Source organism: Mytilinidion resinicola (genome assembly GCF_010093595.1).
Source record: "Mytilinidion resinicola strain CBS 304.34 unplaced genomic scaffold BDZ99scaffold_5, whole genome shotgun sequence".
Taxonomy (NCBI): Eukaryota; Fungi; Ascomycota; class Dothideomycetes; order Mytilinidiales; family Mytilinidiaceae; genus Mytilinidion; species Mytilinidion resinicola.
Genome location: NW_022985441.1, coordinates 1,980,970 through 1,997,765, shown reverse-complemented (window position 1 = coordinate 1,997,765; position 16,796 = coordinate 1,980,970). Strand labels below are relative to the sequence as shown.

Below are 16,796 nucleotides of genomic sequence, written 5' to 3'. Positions count from 1 at the left end.
TCCGCTTCGTCAAGCCGCCTTAGGTCCGCGTAGAGAAGGCCCAAGTTGTTGACCGTGTCAAGTGTTGATGTGTGCTCTGGTCCCCATGCCTTCTCTTTGCCTTGCAGCGCCCGCTGGTACATCTCCTCTGCCTCGTCCAGCTTGCCCTGATCTACGTAGAGCATGCCCAAGTTGTGTATTGCTCCATGCATTGACTTGTCGTCATCCTGCCCCGCTGGCCTAGTACGAAGAAACGCTCGGCACCGATTAGCATGACGAAGAGGCCGCTGCTCTACAACCCAGTACTGAGGCCTGTTGTGGTCTGGTACATGCAGGCCTATGCAACTTAACGCGATTCTAGCCAATCTGGCATCCCATCTGTTGTTCACTACGTGCATTGTCCACGAGTGCACGCAGCCGTGCATGCTGTAGCCACGCGATTCTACGTTGCCATCTCCATATGTGGTATTTGTCTCGACCAGCGCATGGTCGCAGAGCACTCTTACCGCCTCGTCAAAGCTGAGCTGGTCCTCTGTCAGCTCCGAAAACCACTCTGGACCGTCCTGTCGGCATTCCTGCAGGAGCTCAAACCAGACGTCTTGGTTGTCAAAGTACGCCCACAGCTGGAGAACCTTGGCTGCGAGCTCGCTTCGCTGCTTGACATGAGCAAGCGAGACGTCCCACGTCGAATATAGCGCTCGATCTTCGTACGAAAGCAGCTGTGGCGTCTTCTGCTGCAGCCGAAGCCACGATTTCCTGTACAGCTGAAGGTAGTCGGCAAGGCTGGTCGACACCTGGTAGAGGTAGGCGCCAGCTGTGGCAAGAGCAAGTGGTAGACCGTCTAGTTCTTGGGCCAGTTCGCGGGCATTGGGGTCTTGATCTAGGGTCAGCAGCTGCAGTAGGATGACATAGAAAGGGCGCCTACCGCTACCTAGCCCATTACGTCCAGACGCATGCGACAGTATCTCTAGGCTGTGCTCGATGTTCTGCATCTTCTTTACTGCGACAAGAGAACCAAGCCTTAGCTGGGAAGACCGCGTCGTGATCAGTACAGCTCCGTGGTGGGCTTCGGGAAGGAAGGGTCGAATGTTGAAAGTCCCTGCGTCATCGCATCCTGGAAGCTTTGGCGTGTCGTAGTTGTCGTAGATGATCAGCCATCGATCGTTCTGAGATTTGCTCAGCCACCTTTTAACCGCCTCCATCGCTTCGTCAAGGTCGCTTCCCCCAGCAATTGCCTTTAGATGAATCAGCGATGGATGATCGCAAAAGATACGTTTTGCAGCAGTGGCATAGCCTTGCTTCAGCGTGTCCACGTCCTTGCTGTTTACCCAGAATACTGCCGAGTACTGGTCTCTATGTCGCAGCGCATACGCCAATGCTAGTTGAGTCTTGCCCATCCCACCAAGGCCGTGCACTACGACTGTCTTGCGAGAGCCGTCATACTGGAGCTCTTCGTGGATCTTGTCGATTTCCTCGTCCCGGCCGACAAAACGCTCGACGTGCGACACCTCTGGCACGCTAGACTGAACAGTAAACGACTTAATGGGCTCGTTGGAGAGAACTACGAACAACTTGTTATTGCCACTACTTCGCCAACACGCTTGCTAGTCCAAGACTACGTACCCGCGTCCACTCTGCCCTGTGTATCCCACTGCCCACCGATAGCGTCGCCCGCATTTCTAGCCATTACTCGCGGGTGGCCTGACACTGTCTTGTAGCCGGGGTCCGACTTCAACCCAAACTTGACCATGTTAATGTGGTCTGCATGTATCGCTATCGGCTCGCCGTCCGCAGCGCCTGGTACTACAGCTGACGCTCGAGGAACGATCTGTTAGATGTTAGTAAGTAGCCGGTATACGCTGATCACTTTACTACAACTGACCATAATCGACTGGCCAAGCGCGGTTGGCGTCGCATACTCCTCAAACGCGAACTTGGTCACAAAGTGACTGCTGATCGGCGCATACTGCCCAAGCTGTTGCTGGAGCCATTCTGAGTCCCGCTCGAGGTGCTGCAGTAGCCGGTCGTCTGCCGCCACAAACACCGACGCCACGTTGACCATGAGCCTGCCGAGCGCGACGCCGCTGCCACCTTGGTGCGGCGTGCCCATGAACATGATGCCGTATGTCGACAGCTTGATCGAACAATGCTCTTCGAGAGCCCCGTGTCGGGCAGCATCTGAGTGGATGAGCGCCTGCCTCTATCAGTCAAGCGTACCACAGCAGTCATGGAAAGCGCACTCACGCTTTTCACGATGATCCCGCCCAAGCTGTGCGCCACGAAGACGATCGGCCGCTTATTTGTCTACTTTGACTTCAGTCGTGCACAGTATCTCGCATATCGCGTACCTGTGTGACCTGCCTCTCCAAGCACAGGTCTGATACTAGTGTTCGTGCGTGGTCGAACAGGTATTGGCAGCTCACACGAGAGCGGCTATGCGTGTTCGCATCGTAGCCCCAGCTGAGTACGCGCACGTTGGGGAGGTCGTGCGGGAGGAGGTCGCGGAGCCAGTTGACGCCGTCGCTCGTTGTCCATGTCTTCTCGCAGTGTCCGTTCAGGCCATGGATAGCGACAATGCTCGAGTCGGGTTAGCTGTCGAACGAGCAATGGAGCAACGGGGAAGCATACTCGACAATCGGTTCGATGCCCTCAGCTACCACTTGCAAGCCTAGTACAACTGCAGCAGCTGGTTCTGCTGACACCGAGGATGCGGAGGGTTCTAAAGGATCCTGCCTGGACGTTAGAGCATGTGGAAGAAAAGGCGGCCTGGGAGAAGCACCTCAGCCTTGCTGTTCTTCGATCGGAACTGAAGGAGCCGTCGCATCGCGCTCATGTAACTCAGGACGGGATTGACAGTTGTGTGGTGTAGGCAAAGTCCAGCAGCATCGCGCGAAAGGGCTGTCGCAAGGCTGAGACGCATGGCGGCTGCGGCATGCTGGCGGTCGAGGCGATGGAGGGCTGCTTGTTTCGTTGCTGTTCGTTGTTCAGCCCGCCACGGGCCTACCTCCTCGCACCATCGTCAACCTGTCTTTTAGACGCCTTCCACGGTGCATATTTACTACTTGACCAGGCCCGGATCCCAGAACCCTAGTAAGGTTCATAGATACTAACATGGTACCAAATCTTGCAGCCTCGCAGCATGATCTAATCCACGATATGATTCAGGCCAGGACGCTTACCACTGCTCACATGGCCACGGTAGCTGGTTGCAGCGAGCGTTCGATAAAAGCAATGAGGTCCAATCTCCGCCACTTCAACTCTACCAAGGCTCCTGCAAATGGAAATAGGAGGCGTCGATTGATCACATCGCCCATGCTAGACGCCCTGCGTAAACATCTGCTAGAAAAGCCCGGACTGGACCAGGAGGAAATGGCTGTCTTCTTGTGGGACGATTTCGATGTTCTTGTCTCGACGTTCAGCACCAGTAGAGCCTTGAAAGCTGTAGGGTGGTCGAAGAAAGCGGCTCGGCAGATCGCAAAGGGGCAGATCGCAAAGGGGCAGATCGCAAAGGAGCAGAACGCGGATCTACGAGACTTTTACCTCTACAATTTAAGGCAGTTTCGGTCCTATCACCTCTTTTTTATTGACGAGTCGGGCTGCGATAAGCGCATCGGCTTCAGGCGAACAAGCTGGTCTCCTCACGGCGTGGCCCCGGTGCAGGTTGCCAAATTCCACCGTGACCAGCGATATCAGATCCTGCCGGCTTACACGCAGGACGGGGTCCTGTTCTCCAGCGTGTTCCAGGGCTCGGCCGACAGCGCAGTCTTTGAAGAGTATGTAGAGCAGCTACTTCCTCATTGCGGTAGGTGGCCTGAGCCAAAGTCTGTGCTCGTCATGGACAACGCGTCCTTTCATCGCATGGAGCGACTCGAGCAGATGTGTTACGAAGCCGGTGTCAAGCTCCTGTACCTACCTCCTTATTCTCCAGATCTGAACCCAATCGAAGAATTCTTCGCCGAGTTAAAGGCATTCATCAAGAAGAACTGGCATGCCTTCGAATACGCACCGGGGCAGGGCTTTGACGCATTTCTGGAATGGTGTATTGATGTTGTGGGTGGCAAGCAACATAGCGCGAGAGGTCATTTCAGGCACGCGGGTATTACGATAGAGGAGCTCTAAGCTTACATGTGTATATAGTCTAGAGTAGAAGGTACTATGGAACAACAAGTTGATAAATTTAGCGTTGCAGACTCAAGCGTCCTATCGGAAACACTAGTCATGCTTCAAACAGAAGTAAACCCCTCGTTAGCCCCCTTCTGCTGTTGAACCCAGCATATAATATCGCGGATGAAGCGCCGGGCAATACCTACTTTAATCCCCTCTTTGGTGAAGAAATCCGGATCCTGATTGTCGTAGAGCTGCTGTAGTTCCAGTCCATGGTCTAAGGCGATATCACACAGTTTTTGAATCTCGTTCTTCTGGTCTTCCCCTCTAACTCGCGACTGCTGCCAATTGCTGTACTCTTCCACTGCAGTGTCTAGGAAACCAGGAATGTCAAGACGAGGCATTGACGATGCTACTGCTTGGTTCGACGGCGGATGAGGCGGTCCAGGAAGCACGTTCGTTATGGGTCCGTAATTGGCCCCCCTGTTCTACGTGCCTTATTAAGCCCTGTAGCTGATGTGTCCTAAGCTTATAATACTTCTTTCCATTGGGATCCTGCCAGCAGTGGGGTCCGAGGTCGCAAGGCGGCCCGGGGCATCGCATTAGATTGCAGACGTCTTGCCATATGGACGGTTGTCTAAAGATCCCTTCCTTAGCATCAAGCTGCAAGTCTCTTTCTGCAAGCATTTGCTGAGTAGCAGACGAACACCCCGGCTTCCCTGCTCTTTTCGTTGATACGGGCGCCTGCTGACCTACCTCGACGTAATTGAACGATACATCGACTCTAAGCTTTCTGCCTGCCCAGAATGACTCGCCCCACGCTAGAAACTGTTTCTCCACTAGGAACCAGTCAACATCTCTCTTATTGAAGCGCTTCGTCAAGTCACGCTCCGAGCGACCGGTCACTGATACAACAACGTTGGTATCTTCACAAGTTACACGCTTACTTGACGACAGCTTTTTCTGCAGCAGTTTGTCAAGCTTCTCACGTAGGAACAAGGACCAGTAAAATCTAGGCGCTAGCACAAGGTCCGGCTCTGTATCCTTGGAAATGAGCTTGTTGTTTAGAGTGACTTTCCATTCGATTGAGTAGTGGAGACAGGTTGGCGGATTGTCATCGTATGTCTCGCTTTCATCCCATTCATCCAAATTAAGCAATTCCAGCTTGGCTGGATGCGGCCTTGCCTGTCTCAAGCTGCATGTATCCCGGTCTAGGTCCTCCGCAATCGCTTCATGGTTGGCTATGTTCGGAAACGAGGAGTGGGGTGCAAATGGCTCGCTCCAGACGGTGACCGCGTCTCTGCTACAAGTAACCGCAGCATCTGCGACGACTCGGGCGGCCCCAACCCGTTCGCGGCGGCTTGAGTGGCTAGCTCCGGAGATGGGCTCGAGCGACATTGGGTTTCTAAGGTGGCTGCTTTGGCCCTATAACTAATTTTAGCAGTACGTCGAACAAGCATAGTTGTAGGGCACTTCACGACAATGACCACCGTCAAGCACTGTTGTGATGTTTCGCGTGTTTCCCTTGCGGAAGGACAGATGGCCCGTGGCAGCAGCCCCCATACCAGTAAGAGCCGAGACTAAGCGCCAACGACAACGACGACAGGCGCCCTCTACAAGTATCATCTCGACCGCCAGCATGTTGCAGCCGCTGTTCTCAGCCTTATGACCGCCCTCGCGCGCCATATTGCTGGACGTCCCACACTACAAACCTGTTGGTCCATTCGTCACGTAGCATGATGCGACGACTCCTTCACTTCCAATCGAAGAATAGCAGCTCAAAGGTAGACTTTGCTAAACTCCTCGCTCTTCCACAGGCTCTGACACTCAAGCAGGCTCCTACAGAACCGTCTGTTTCTCCGCCGCCAGCAGAGCCAACAGCCATAGCAGCCCAACGCTTGCAGGTGGTCTCTGAGGAGACCGACCCGGTCACCGATTACGCTCTCCGCTGTTGTATTCCTCCATCCAGCTAACTAGACTCTAGTATCGTCGCCGTCTATGGCCTGAACGGACACTGCGAGAAGACATGGACAGCAGGCAATGGCGTCAACTGGCTGCGTGACCTTCTCCCGCAGGCTCGTGGTTAACGTGGCGTCGGTGTTTGTGGCGGCAGCGCTAAGTCGGAATTCAGTATCTTCTAGAAAAAAAACGAGCACAGCTGCCCACCGATTGTGGTGTCGCTGAAGTCTTTAATCAGTCAGGAGGTCACTCATCCATGGATTACCCTCCACCTAGAACTTCCCCTTGGCCACTTAAGCGCTTGACTTGTGCAGAAAAATCCCATCGCATCACCTGCCAGTTTTGGTGTTGTTGAACAAAAATTTTGAAATTCACTCACCCGTGGATCACTACTGTACTGGACCGATCTTTGCGCGGAATTGCTGTCCACATGACACCAGAACCGTGGATGAAGCCGGCCCTCTAGATAAGGATGGAATATGATGGAAAAACGCTCTGGAACGGTTCTGAGGCTGGTGATATCCGGAATTGGAAAAGCATAAGGGCCAATCATGTCGCTAATATCTTCAGCGTCTCCTTATCGATGACTCAGAGTAATGGATGAGGTAAGTATCAGAGCTAGACATAATTATCGACTGTATTTATGCTTCCCCACATATTCTTACTCCGAACGGTGGGGCAGATTGCTAAAATTAGGGTTGATGTTCTTCATGTTAGCCCACAAGACCGACTGGGAAGGTTGCTCAACTTATCGGTCAGATCACAAAGGCATCCATAATATCGCTTTTGCAACGTTCCTATTTGAAGAGTTACGATGGAGAAAGGGCGTCATGGCGCTGAAGGACTGCTGCATGGCGGATGGAGATAGCCTAGACCTGGGCATCTTCAACGAATGAAGCCTGCAAGCGAGACGGCAACTGTAGCCTCCGGCAGAAGGGCGCCAGAAGGGCTAATCTGCCAGGGCGAATGCAGGCCAGACCGGTAAGAAGGCAAAGAAGGAAAGTTTTCGGTAGTCTTGTATAATCTCAGAGGAGGAGGCTATATTGTCATGGCTGCCTAGTCGGGCAACTTCACGGGCGACTTGACATCTATAAATGGACATTTACGTTGGGCATTCAATATTAAACCGCCTTCTATCTACAAACTTCATCGCAGTTCATCAAAGATCCATCTCTGAAAAGCTTCCTCTAGACAATTCGCAAACCTTCAGTGACTTGCCATGAAAACGGACACTCGCGTTTACATCCATCTCCTATAGACCGCCAAACACCTTGCCAGGCATCCTTCTATCCCCAGATTTCCGACGTCTGTAACTTCCACGGCCATGCCCAAACAGTCAAAAGTCTCTCGTCCAAGCAGCTTCGAGCTGCTCCCAGCCGAGCTCCGCCAATATGTCTATTCGTACCTCGGATTCCCCTTGATGCGTAAAATCATCTACGAGAGCTTTCCATGGTGCAACCCGGAGGCAGCGTCGACGATCCTGAAGTCTGTGAGCCTTCACACACCAGAACTGATGGCGCTCAGCCGAGCGTGGTTTGACGTGCTGCACCCTGAAACTGGCGAACTCGTAAGTTACTCTGCTGAAGTATGTATAAAAGCAAGACTTATTAATTGCTCAAATAGCACCCATACAGCGTAGTCGAGCACGAAGCACTCCCCGAACTTCGCGCGGTCGTGTGCCTGAACACGTTCTTCGCCATGGACATTTGGTCCCTCTTCCTGACCAACGTCGAAGCCATCTTTGACTTCCCTCTGGGAAACAAGCTGTGGCGAGGCAAAAGAAAGCACTGGAATTTGTAAGTAATACGCACCTCTATACTCATCCTCCGTGCACCTCTAATCAATCAATCAGCCCTTCTGCCCAATGGACCCTCTCCCCATTCCCATTCCAAGTCATGGCATCCATCACCCTCACCGACGAAATCGGCTCGACGTCTAACTACTCCTACTCTCACCACTCGAAGCCTTTGCACGAGACAGACATCGTCAAGGAATCGCATAAAGGCCGACTTGCTAAGCTCAGTCTTTCCATCCGCTACGTCGCTCAGCACTGTCCGAATCTGCGCTCTTTGACTCTACACCCACACCACCATTCTCTAAACAAGAGTAGGCTCTCTGGCGTCGACGTCATCGTGTTTAGTCTCAGAGAGCTCGTCCGCAAGCTCCCGCGGTTGCAAAGCGTTGGGATGGAGTTCGTCTGCTGTCAGCTGAGTGCGAACGAAGAATCCGATACCCGTCGCGAGAACGACGAGTCTGGAGACCACTTACTCAAGATCCTCCTTCACCCCATCGCTATTCCGTTCACCTTCAAACCCCACTCGATCCCGGAGTATCTCAGAGAAGATGCCATCGCGGACTGGGCTACAGACGTGCTAAAAAGCATGCGGAAGCAGGAATGTGAGCGAGATGAAGCGCTGTTGGATATGCGGAGACGCGAGTGCGAGCGCGGACCACAGAGCGACAGTAAGTATCAGTGTCGGTGCGGACATCGATGCGAGGAGCGTGAACGCCAGGCGCATTCTGGGGCTCAATGGCGTGAGGAGAAGAAGGTTGCAGCGGAGAAAGTGGGGGAGGAAAAGGTAAAGCTGAATGATTGGGGGATGAAGGTTGGAGAACTGGACGGGGCTTGGTGGCCAGGTGTTGCCACAGAACCTGGAGAGGGATGATAGATGCTATTGGGGCGAGTGGTGTGTGTGTGTTGAGGCTTTCTTGCGTTAGATCCCTTGCATTCTATTCCTTCAAAGGTTGCTAGGTTTGAAGATGATTAGACGTCATCGGCAAGAGCTGGAACGGAGAGACGAAATCTCGACTCATTCGGCCGTCGGCTGAAGGGCCTTAGCGTTGGAGCTCATAGACTGTTCTTTTCTATAATCTTTGTCGGAGTTGAAGAGAAGTAGAGGGCGTGGTTTTTTTTACAGTACTTCAAAGCTTTAGATATCATCGGTAGAGACCGGCTTAGATGGATCAGATAGATAGGAATAGCTCAAGCATCAATATGCTCGTTACTCTCGTACTTGACCAGGACAAAACCAAAAGAGCACATTGAATCTATCCCCGAAGCTTCCAGCGCTACATTCCACATCTCGGAGCGTTGTCGGGGAGAGGAGTACTTGACACGTGACTTACATATTCGCTGGTATATAAGAATCTCTCCCTGCACTTCCTCCTTTCCATCATGGAAGTTGGATATAGGTATCAAATCAAAAGATACGCCTGGATTTTGCAAAAAGCTTGCCGGGGCGGTCCCATGGCTAGGACTGTAGGAGGGCGCGGTCGGCGTCACTAAGAAGCAGATTAGTGATGCTATCTATCTCCTTTTTCCTACTATGAAGCCCAACTCTGAAGTAGTCTACAGCAAGCATCATTTCCTACTAGAAGTTTTGTCCACCATCCCTTCTTGCTACAGACCAGCATAAACAAACTGCTGTCTCCCTCCGCGCTGACACACCATCAAGTCGAGTTTAATGCTCTTTTTGATTTTCCACCCAGCACCCACATGGGACGATTTGCACCGTGCTGTTGCACAAACCAACCCGACAACATTCGGTGGCTGATGACCCGTTGCTGATCCCGCAACTCCTTCCACACATGCTTCTCTACTTCGGTAGAGAAGGAGTTCTTATACCCCTGGCCTCAGGCGTCACGTTGGTAGCACGTGATTTGCATATCGATCCCGCGACTTCAAGAATACTCCCCGGCCACTCATCAGACAGCCCGAACATGAGGAAGGCACGCCACTGTGAGGTCAAGAAGGCTACGCGGTCACACGTGACCCCTCTTCATCTTGGGTATAAAAGACTTACCTCCTGTTCCGACGTTTCTTTCTTTAGGGAATACGACATGGATATAGTAAAACGCTCCGACCCAGCCCTTGATGGTTGCGCGAGGTTGTTGAAACTAGTGCAAGAGAAAGGGCAATGGCTGGCTCGGAGGCGAGAAGAAAGTCGAATGGCGGATTTGGCGTTCATCAACTGAAGACCTAGTGAAGCCCAATGGAGTGTGCTGGGTTGTGGGTGGTGGTGTAAAAGCGCTGTGCCAAGTCCGCGATGAGCATTTGGATTGGGTGGTGGGCGGGAGTAAGAGAGTTGGACGATGATGTGGAGGTTCTTGATAGTTGATGATGAGCAACTAGGAAGGGAGGTGATGAGATGATATAGTAGAAGAGGCCCGTGAACTTCAGCGACGTAGAATCGTAGTAAAGGATATGGCTGATGGAAAGAGTTGCATGTCATCATCAGTATTTCTTGAGTACACATGGACAATGCCGCTCCACCACAACCATTCTGGCGAGTTTTCCGGCTTTTTGAACACCACAGCCCCCACCAGCACCATGCTTTTTGATCTCGAAAAGATTTGAACTCCCCAGAGCAACCGAGCGTCTCCATGGGCCCCTGCTCCCACGCGTTTTGATCCAAAGAATCCAATCTATGAAGAAAGAAATTCGGGTGCAAACATGAGAAGTCTTTATACTCGCAAAATCCCGCCAAGACTCAAGAGCATGTGATCGACACATGGAATCTCACATGACAGCCGTAAGTAATGGGAGTAAGACGAAGCCGCGTATCGAGACCGTGTGAACGGTTCACCCTAGGTAACGGTGAATGAGGGCCATGTGATAGCGCAGGTCTTTCTCGCTAGAGGTGTATAACTACCTCCGCCGACTTCTGATCTTAAACTTGCTTTATCAGAGTGGAAGGGACGGAAACGGTGCAATCCGAAAGATGCAGATATTTCTATGTGGGTCATCAACACCAGGTTCGTCCGTCATCAATGGAAAGCCGGGAGTGAACGTTTCCTCGTGGCGATCATGATAAGGGTGTCTACTATCAAAATGGGTGGTTGGAGGTCGAGTTCTTTCTCGTGACGTAGACAAGACGAAAGCAGGACTGAAGTCAAGTTTTAAACGGCTTTGAGACGGTGACCGCCGATGTGGTATTTAGCTGTAGAGCTTTCGGCGTATAGTAGTCTCTACAATAGTGTTCCTTTAGTCGGTGCTCATTTGATGGGTATCTACTTCTCAGCTCTTGACGATCGACGTTGAGCTAAGTTTCAGGCTCCTTGAACCCCTGGAAATACTTTCTCCGAAAGTCATTCAGATCGTCTGCATTTTGGCCGTTACCATGGGCACGCTTTTTGTGGGATACCATGGCGCTGAGGGCTTCTGGTGATATTTCGTCTGGAGAGAGACGGCGGTATGTGAGGAGGCGACGAGACCCTATCTCCACGTTAGTGCTATATAAGATGGAGAAGAGACAACTTACATTTGTTGAAAGGCTGCACACAAACGCTCACCAGACCCAAAGCTGGATGCATCGGTATACTCAACTCTTTTTGCTCCTCCCCATTTTCTGCCTCCTCATTCGCCGTTGGCATCCACATGCTCAGCCTCCCCCCAACTACTAGCATAACCGCCGCGAACTGCAGAATATCCTCCAACATCGCCTCGAAACTATACGGCCGCTTCGGTGGTATGTACCCTTCCTCCATATACCGATCAACACATGCTAACCTCTCCCTGTTCTCCCCTGGATCCCTCTTCAACCCCAGCACCTTCAACCCCTCTCTCACACCATACGGTGGATCACACATGATCCCATCCAACCACCCGCCCCTCGCCGCGTCCTCCCCCGGCCCGCGAGCACCCCGGATAGGCGAGTTGGTCAGATCCGCAATGAAGCCGTCTAGATACCGAGAGGTGAGACCATATTGCACCATATTACTCACAACATCCTTCTTTGCCTTCCCGCCTTTTCCGCGGATACTCCGCCCATCGATATCACTGCCCCACACGCTCGCTCCAAAATGCGCGCCCGCGACCATGAAGCCACCTGTCCCAGAAAAAGGGTCATAGAAAAGCTTTCCCGGTGCTGCGAGCGCCACGTTGGCGGTTACGAGAGCGAGCTCAGCATCCATGCTCGTCGTACTAATGTAAGCGCGTTTCTTGAGGTCGTAGGTTGTTTTTGCGATGCGGCCGGATAGCGAGAGTAGGCGGCCGAGGTAGAGGGCGCGGGGCTCATGGCTGCCGGTGGCAAAGTCTTCGAAGATGGTTAGGGAGAGGTCTGGGTTTGACATTTTTATGCGGCCGTTCAAGGGCATGTAGGAGAAGCTGTCGATGATGGTGCGTTGGGTCGCGGTGGAGCGGGAGCCGCGGTAGGAGTCGAGGGTGAAGCGGAACGAGGAGGTGGCGTAATGCGGCCAAAAGATAGATGATGCTGCATGGTTGGAGGCGTGGAGAGTGGCGTAGTCGGTTCCTTGTGCCCAAAGTTCATGGATAGAGAGGGAAAGTATACTTCTGTGGATGAGAATTGCGGCGGCGGTTGGGGAAGGGAGAGCGAGAATGCAGAAAGGAGACTGAAATTTGGATTAGTATGAGAGCCTGTGTACGAAAAGGGATTGGAGATGTACATAGTTGTAAAGATGATGATAGGCGCGTTGAACGAATGAAATCTAGGAGTCTGATTTCGGATTGAGTATGACTCGAATGTAGAAGAATGGAAGCCACCATACGCAAAAAATGGATGGAAACGCACGACGAAGTGTTCAAAACACAAGAGGAAATTAGAGGGTAGAATTCAATGAAAATGCATATATCGAAGTGGAAGAGCGTAAAATCCTTACATCTTCGTCGTAAAAGTCGAATCTGATATCTATGCCGGCTAGCTCGGCAAGAGCCTCCAGCTCAGCCTTGCGAAAGCTCTCATGGGTTTGGGCGAGCCTTACAAGGTACTGCGGCATCTTCTATTGATAAATGTCGATAGTGTTGGTCGACAGATGAATATTGAAGTCCTTGTGGAAGACATAAGCTAGACCTGATTAGGTAAAGCTACCTCCCATCGACATCTAAAACGTGTAACTTTTCCAAATTACATGATTAAAATGTATCCGGGGAACCTTGGAGCCAGGCGAGTACATAAAATGAAGCCAGGAACCGCCTCGGACTCCGTCAAAAGATGCCGTGAGATCCCGCCCTGAAAAACAAAACCCGCGCTGCAGCCTCTCCTCGGGGCGTCAGAAGGCGCATAAACTTTCTTAGCGAAGTCCTCAACAAGATCGTGATAACCCGAGACCTGCGCCCAACCGCATCCATCCTCCCCAACCTCGGGTCAAGCCAATCACTTCCAATGTGCAAGCCACGGTTGATCCCGTCGTCGGTCCTCCGCCATATAAAACCTCGCCCGGCGGCCCCCTCCCCTCGCTTCACACCTCTTTCGACCACCCCAGCCCCAGCTAGCACCACTCAAATCCGCCCGCTCGCATCCTGGTGGTCCTCCAAAATGCCGCCCTCCGACGTCGCCAAGCACCTGCAAGCCGACCACGACCACATCTTCGAAAACAACCGCAAATGGGCCGCCGAGCAGAAGGTCAAGAACCCGGCCTTCTTCGACAAGCTGTCGTCCGGCCAGGAGCCCGACTACCTCTGGATCGGATGCAGCGACTCGCGGGTCCCCGCTGAGCAGATCACGGGTCTGGGGCCCGGCGAGTGCTTCATCCACCGCAACATCGCGAACATGGTCCCCAATACCGACCTCAATGTCATGAGCGTAGTCAACTATGCGGTTAACCACCTGCACGTCAAGCACATTATCGTGTGCGGGCATTATGGGTGTGGTGGCGTAAAGGCCGCGTTGACCCCGCAGGATCTGGGGATCTTGAACCCGTGGCTCAGGAATATCCGCGATGTGTACCGGCTGTATGAGACGGAATTGGATGCAATTGAGGATGCGGAGAAGAGGTGCGATCGCGTTGTGGAGCTGAATGTGCATGAGCAATGCCGCAACATCATCAAGACAGCGGCGGTTCAGCAGAGTTATGCGCAGAACCAGTATCCCATTGTGCATGGGTGGGTGTTTGATATGAAGGATGGATTGCTGAAAGATTTGAACATCGATTTCGTGAAGGTGTTGGGTCAGATTCAGAAGATCTACAATCTGACTGGGTAGACCGGAGTGGGTTACTGCGAGGTGTTGGGATGGTGGGGTTTACATGCATGGTGTTTGGTCACGGTTTAGAATGGAGGCCCAGATTCGATATATCAAGAGGCACTATAGTAGGAAGACAGAGCAATTTGGTTGGATACTATCTTGATAGTACCCAGAATTAAAGTACACGTATCGCCGATACCCTTGTTCGCCTCAATGCTTGGTAAACTATGTCCTAAATTGTGCCGTATGCTTATTGTGATGAATCGTCCGGTTCAATCTTCGTCAGATGAATAGTTGGCAAGTCCCAGCACTGATGGCTTTGGTGCTTGAGCTGGTGGTGATGCTGAGGGTGACGCTCCTAGTGCTGACGCCTTTCCCTTGTCACTTCCAGCAGGACTAGAGGCCTTGGGCTTCGACTGCTCGACTGGTGTGCTCGAAGCTGCCTTCCCATCATTCTTCTCGATCTGAGGCTTTACGGCCGAAGTAGAAGAAGAGGATTTCCTGAGCTTGACTCCTCTCAACGGCTCCTTCTCTTTGCCCTTCTTCCGCTTCCTGCCAGCAGCAAACAGTTGTTCCTCGTCCGGAATGGCAGTGTCTCCTTCAGCTAGAGCTGCCTTCTCCGCCTCCTCCTGTTGCTTGCGGAACGAGTCTAGCTGCTCTCGCGTCTCCTTCCGTATCGCAGCTTCTTTGGCGCGTTCGGACTCGAGTACGGCATCGAGGAACTCGACCTCTTCATCGTCTAGGGCGCGGAATTGGTTCTTGAAGCGATTCGCCTGAACAACACTCATTAGCCTTACTGTTTGATATGGCGATTGTAGTGCTCACGACTGACCTCTTCAAAAGCTTCCTGCTTCGCGGCTTTCACGCAAGATCTAACATGTCAGCCTGACTCTCAGGGCAATTCTCTAGCTCGAGAAAATAGATGTAACCACCTTTGTTCGCCTCCAATATCTCAAACAGACTCTTCCCCCCCGCCTGCTCCTTGGCCTCCTCCCTCTTCCGCCGCTCCTCCTCCAGCTCCTGCTGCGCCTTCGCCCATTCGTCGTCGCGCTCGATTGGCTCGTCGACGGTCCCGCCGGGTACGAAGCGCGACATATTCCGGGGAATGTGTGGGGATAAGTATTGGTATTGCCGTGGGGCTTCGATTCGGCAGATTGAGTGGTGGTAAATCACAACAGGGCACCCTCGACGACGACCGGCTAAGCTACCGCAAACTATGCTGCTTCCGCCGCTAGAAGGGCCGCTGCTTAACGCGATGCAGTGATCCCGTGCCGGTTTCGGTGATTTCGGTGCAAAGATGGCAGAGGGGCACTTTAGCCGGTGGAAAAATTATGGTGGGGCAGCGCCGATGATGATGAAATGGTGGGATGGGGAGGGGTGGTAAAACGCGCATATCGGCGACGTTTTATTAGAAGATATTTGTAGTTCGCGCCTGCCCTTCCTTCCTTCCTTTCTTCCTTCCTTTCAGTCTTCTCACATCCAACTCACCTGCAAATCTCTTCACCCCAACTCCCTAAACCCAAACCCAAACCCAATCCATTGAATGCTCAAAGCAACCAAAGCTCTCAGAATGCTCAATCCCACTTCTGCTACGTTCACCTTGAACACTGGGGCCAAGATCCCCGCGGTCGGTCTAGGGACATGGCAATCCAAGCCCAACGAGGTCCGCGAAGCTGTCAAGGTCGCGCTTCAGAAAGGCTACCGCCACATTGATACCGCACTGGCGTACGAGAACGAGGAGGAGGTCGGACAGGGAATTCGTGACTCTGGTGTTCCCCGCGAGGAGATCTGGATTACCACCAAGCTCGATAACCCGTGGCACCACCGCGTTGAGGAGGGTATCACTTCGAGCTTGAAGAGCCTGGGCGTGGACTATGTGGATTTGTATCTCATGGTAAGTTTGAGCTCAGCTCCCGTAATCAATTTGAGACAATAGCAGTTTGCTAATATCTAATTTATAGCACTGGCCTTCCAGCACCGACCCCAAGGACCTGAAGAAGCACCTCCCAGACTGGAACTTCGTCAAGACCTGGTTTGTCCCATCCCTAACACCTCGCTATTGACATCAAGCTAATCCAGTTTTAGGCAAGAGCTTCAAAAGCTCCCCGCCTCTGGCCGCGTCAAGAACATCGGCGTCTCCAACTTCGCCATCAGGAACCTTGAAATTCTCCTCAACGACCCGTCGACTAAGATCGTGCCCGCCGTCAATCAAATCGAACTGCACCCTAACAACCCTTCGTAAGCTCCTCCCCATCCCTTGTCCAACTCTAGCGTTGTCGCACATTTGATCCCCAGACGACCCCACTAACTTCCCTTTTCTCAGCCCCAAACTCCTCGAATACTGCAAAGCCAAAGGCATCCACTGCACCGCCTATTCCTGCCTCGGTTCCACCGACTCGCCGCTCTACAAAGACGCCCAGCTGAAGGCCCTCGCCGAAGCCAAGGGCAAGTCCGTGCAGCAAGTACTTCTGAAGTGGGGTCTTCAGCGCGGCACCAGCGTGATCCCGAAGAGCGTGACGGCTTCGCGGATCGAGAGCAACTTTGAACTAGATGGGTGGGAATTGACTGATGAGGAGATGACGAAGCTGAGCAGCCTCCCGGATCGGTTCAAGGTGTGTGGGGATGAGTGGTTGCCCGTGAAGGTGTTTTTTGGGGATGATGAGTAGAGCTTGTCTATGGGGGCCTGATCAAAGCTTGGGGAGTAAGGTGGTAGGCGCCCTGGGCACATAGAGGGTGGACATCTGCGAACTAGGACGGTTCGGAAAACAACAAAACACGAATATCTGATAGGAATGACTCCGAATGTGAAAATTGTTTGATTCATGTGGAATA

At 52.6% G+C, this 16,796-nt stretch overlaps 8 protein-coding genes across 8 annotated transcripts in view; 4 read left to right on the top strand and 4 right to left on the bottom strand.

The window, feature by feature from the left end:
- BDZ99DRAFT_412343 (uncharacterized protein) overlaps window positions 1–2,962 on the bottom strand; it is a 3,672-nt gene extending 710 nt beyond the window's left edge. The window contains exons 1-8 of the mRNA XM_033716652.1: window positions 2,759–2,962; window positions 2,608–2,708; window positions 2,328–2,556; window positions 2,224–2,283; window positions 1,862–2,173; window positions 1,602–1,807; window positions 905–1,539; window positions 1–853 (exon numbers count right to left, since the gene is read on the bottom strand). Coding sequence (XP_033580485.1) covers window positions 1–853; window positions 905–1,539; window positions 1,602–1,807; window positions 1,862–2,173; window positions 2,224–2,283; window positions 2,328–2,556; window positions 2,608–2,708; window positions 2,759–2,899 — 2,537 coding nt within the window. The 5' untranslated portion in view covers window positions 2,900–2,962. The remainder of the gene's footprint in view (window positions 854–904; window positions 1,540–1,601; window positions 1,808–1,861; window positions 2,174–2,223; window positions 2,284–2,327; window positions 2,557–2,607; window positions 2,709–2,758) is intronic.
- Window positions 2,963–5,088: 2,126 nt separating this feature from the next.
- BDZ99DRAFT_353072 (uncharacterized protein) lies at window positions 5,089–5,292 on the bottom strand (the record flags this gene model as incomplete). Its single annotated transcript, XM_033714552.1, has 1 exon — window positions 5,089–5,292. A coding segment is annotated over one exon (204 nt), but the record flags the coding sequence as incomplete, so codon positions are not given.
- A 387-nt stretch (window positions 5,293–5,679) lies between these two features.
- On the top strand, window positions 5,680–6,170 carry BDZ99DRAFT_438751 (uncharacterized protein; the record flags this gene model as incomplete). Its single annotated transcript, XM_033717633.1, has 3 exons — window positions 5,680–5,867; window positions 5,919–6,033; window positions 6,061–6,170. The coding sequence occupies exons 1-3, from the start codon at window positions 5,820–5,822 to the stop codon at window positions 6,168–6,170; spliced, it is 273 nt and encodes a 90-aa protein (XP_033580483.1). The 5' UTR covers window positions 5,680–5,819.
- A 1,159-nt stretch (window positions 6,171–7,329) lies between these two features.
- On the top strand, window positions 7,330–9,031 carry BDZ99DRAFT_568705 (uncharacterized protein). Its single transcript, XM_033727811.1, has 3 exons — window positions 7,330–7,609; window positions 7,666–7,838; window positions 7,895–9,031. The coding sequence occupies exons 1-3, from the start codon at window positions 7,367–7,369 to the stop codon at window positions 8,706–8,708; spliced, it is 1,230 nt and encodes a 409-aa protein (XP_033580482.1). The 5' UTR covers window positions 7,330–7,366; the 3' UTR covers window positions 8,709–9,031.
- Window positions 9,032–11,084: 2,053 nt separating this feature from the next.
- BDZ99DRAFT_486718 (RNA methylase family protein) lies at window positions 11,085–12,777 on the bottom strand (the record flags this gene model as incomplete). Its single annotated transcript, XM_033722800.1, has 3 exons — window positions 11,085–11,257; window positions 11,304–12,393; window positions 12,661–12,777. The coding sequence occupies 3 exons, from the start codon at window positions 12,775–12,777 to the stop codon at window positions 11,085–11,087; spliced, it is 1,380 nt and encodes a 459-aa protein (XP_033580481.1).
- Window positions 12,778–13,096: 319 nt separating this feature from the next.
- Window positions 13,097–14,176, top strand: BDZ99DRAFT_460750 (carbonic anhydrase). The gene has a single exon (XM_033719452.1). It carries the CDS (start codon window positions 13,164–13,166, stop codon window positions 13,980–13,982), a length of 819 nt encoding a protein of 272 aa, XP_033580480.1. The 5' UTR covers window positions 13,097–13,163; the 3' UTR covers window positions 13,983–14,176.
- Window positions 14,177–14,452: 276 nt separating this feature from the next.
- Window positions 14,453–15,056, bottom strand: BDZ99DRAFT_412327 (uncharacterized protein; the record flags this gene model as incomplete). The annotated part of the gene is made up of 3 exons (XM_033716651.1): window positions 14,453–14,737; window positions 14,797–14,822; window positions 14,897–15,056. Coding segments are annotated over 3 exons (471 nt in total), but the record flags the coding sequence as incomplete, so codon positions are not given.
- A 478-nt stretch (window positions 15,057–15,534) lies between these two features.
- Window positions 15,535–16,630, top strand: BDZ99DRAFT_517765 (Aldo/keto reductase; the record flags this gene model as incomplete). The annotated part of the gene is made up of 4 exons (XM_033725211.1): window positions 15,535–15,858; window positions 15,926–15,996; window positions 16,050–16,202; window positions 16,288–16,630. The coding sequence occupies 4 exons, from the start codon at window positions 15,535–15,537 to the stop codon at window positions 16,628–16,630; spliced, it is 891 nt and encodes a 296-aa protein (XP_033580478.1).
- Between the last annotated feature and the right edge of the window lie 166 nt (window positions 16,631–16,796).

What these genes read in the sequence shown, in the direction of transcription:
- BDZ99DRAFT_568705 (XM_033727811.1), top strand. Translation starts at nt 7,367, where the DNA reads ATGCCCAAACAGTCAAAAGTCTCTCGTCCAAGCAGCTTCGAGCTGCTC. An exon ending in ACCCTGAAACTGGCGAACTC is followed by an intron (nt 7,610 to 7,665) that starts GTAAGTTACTCT and finishes TTGCTCAAATAG; the next exon opens with CACCCATACAGCGTAGTCGA. An exon ending in AAAAGAAAGCACTGGAATTT is followed by an intron (nt 7,839 to 7,894) that starts GTAAGTAATACG and finishes TCAATCAATCAG; the next exon opens with CCCTTCTGCCCAATGGACCC.
- BDZ99DRAFT_460750 (XM_033719452.1), top strand. Translation starts at nt 13,164, where the DNA reads ATGTGCAAGCCACGGTTGATCCCGTCGTCGGTCCTCCGCCATATAAAA.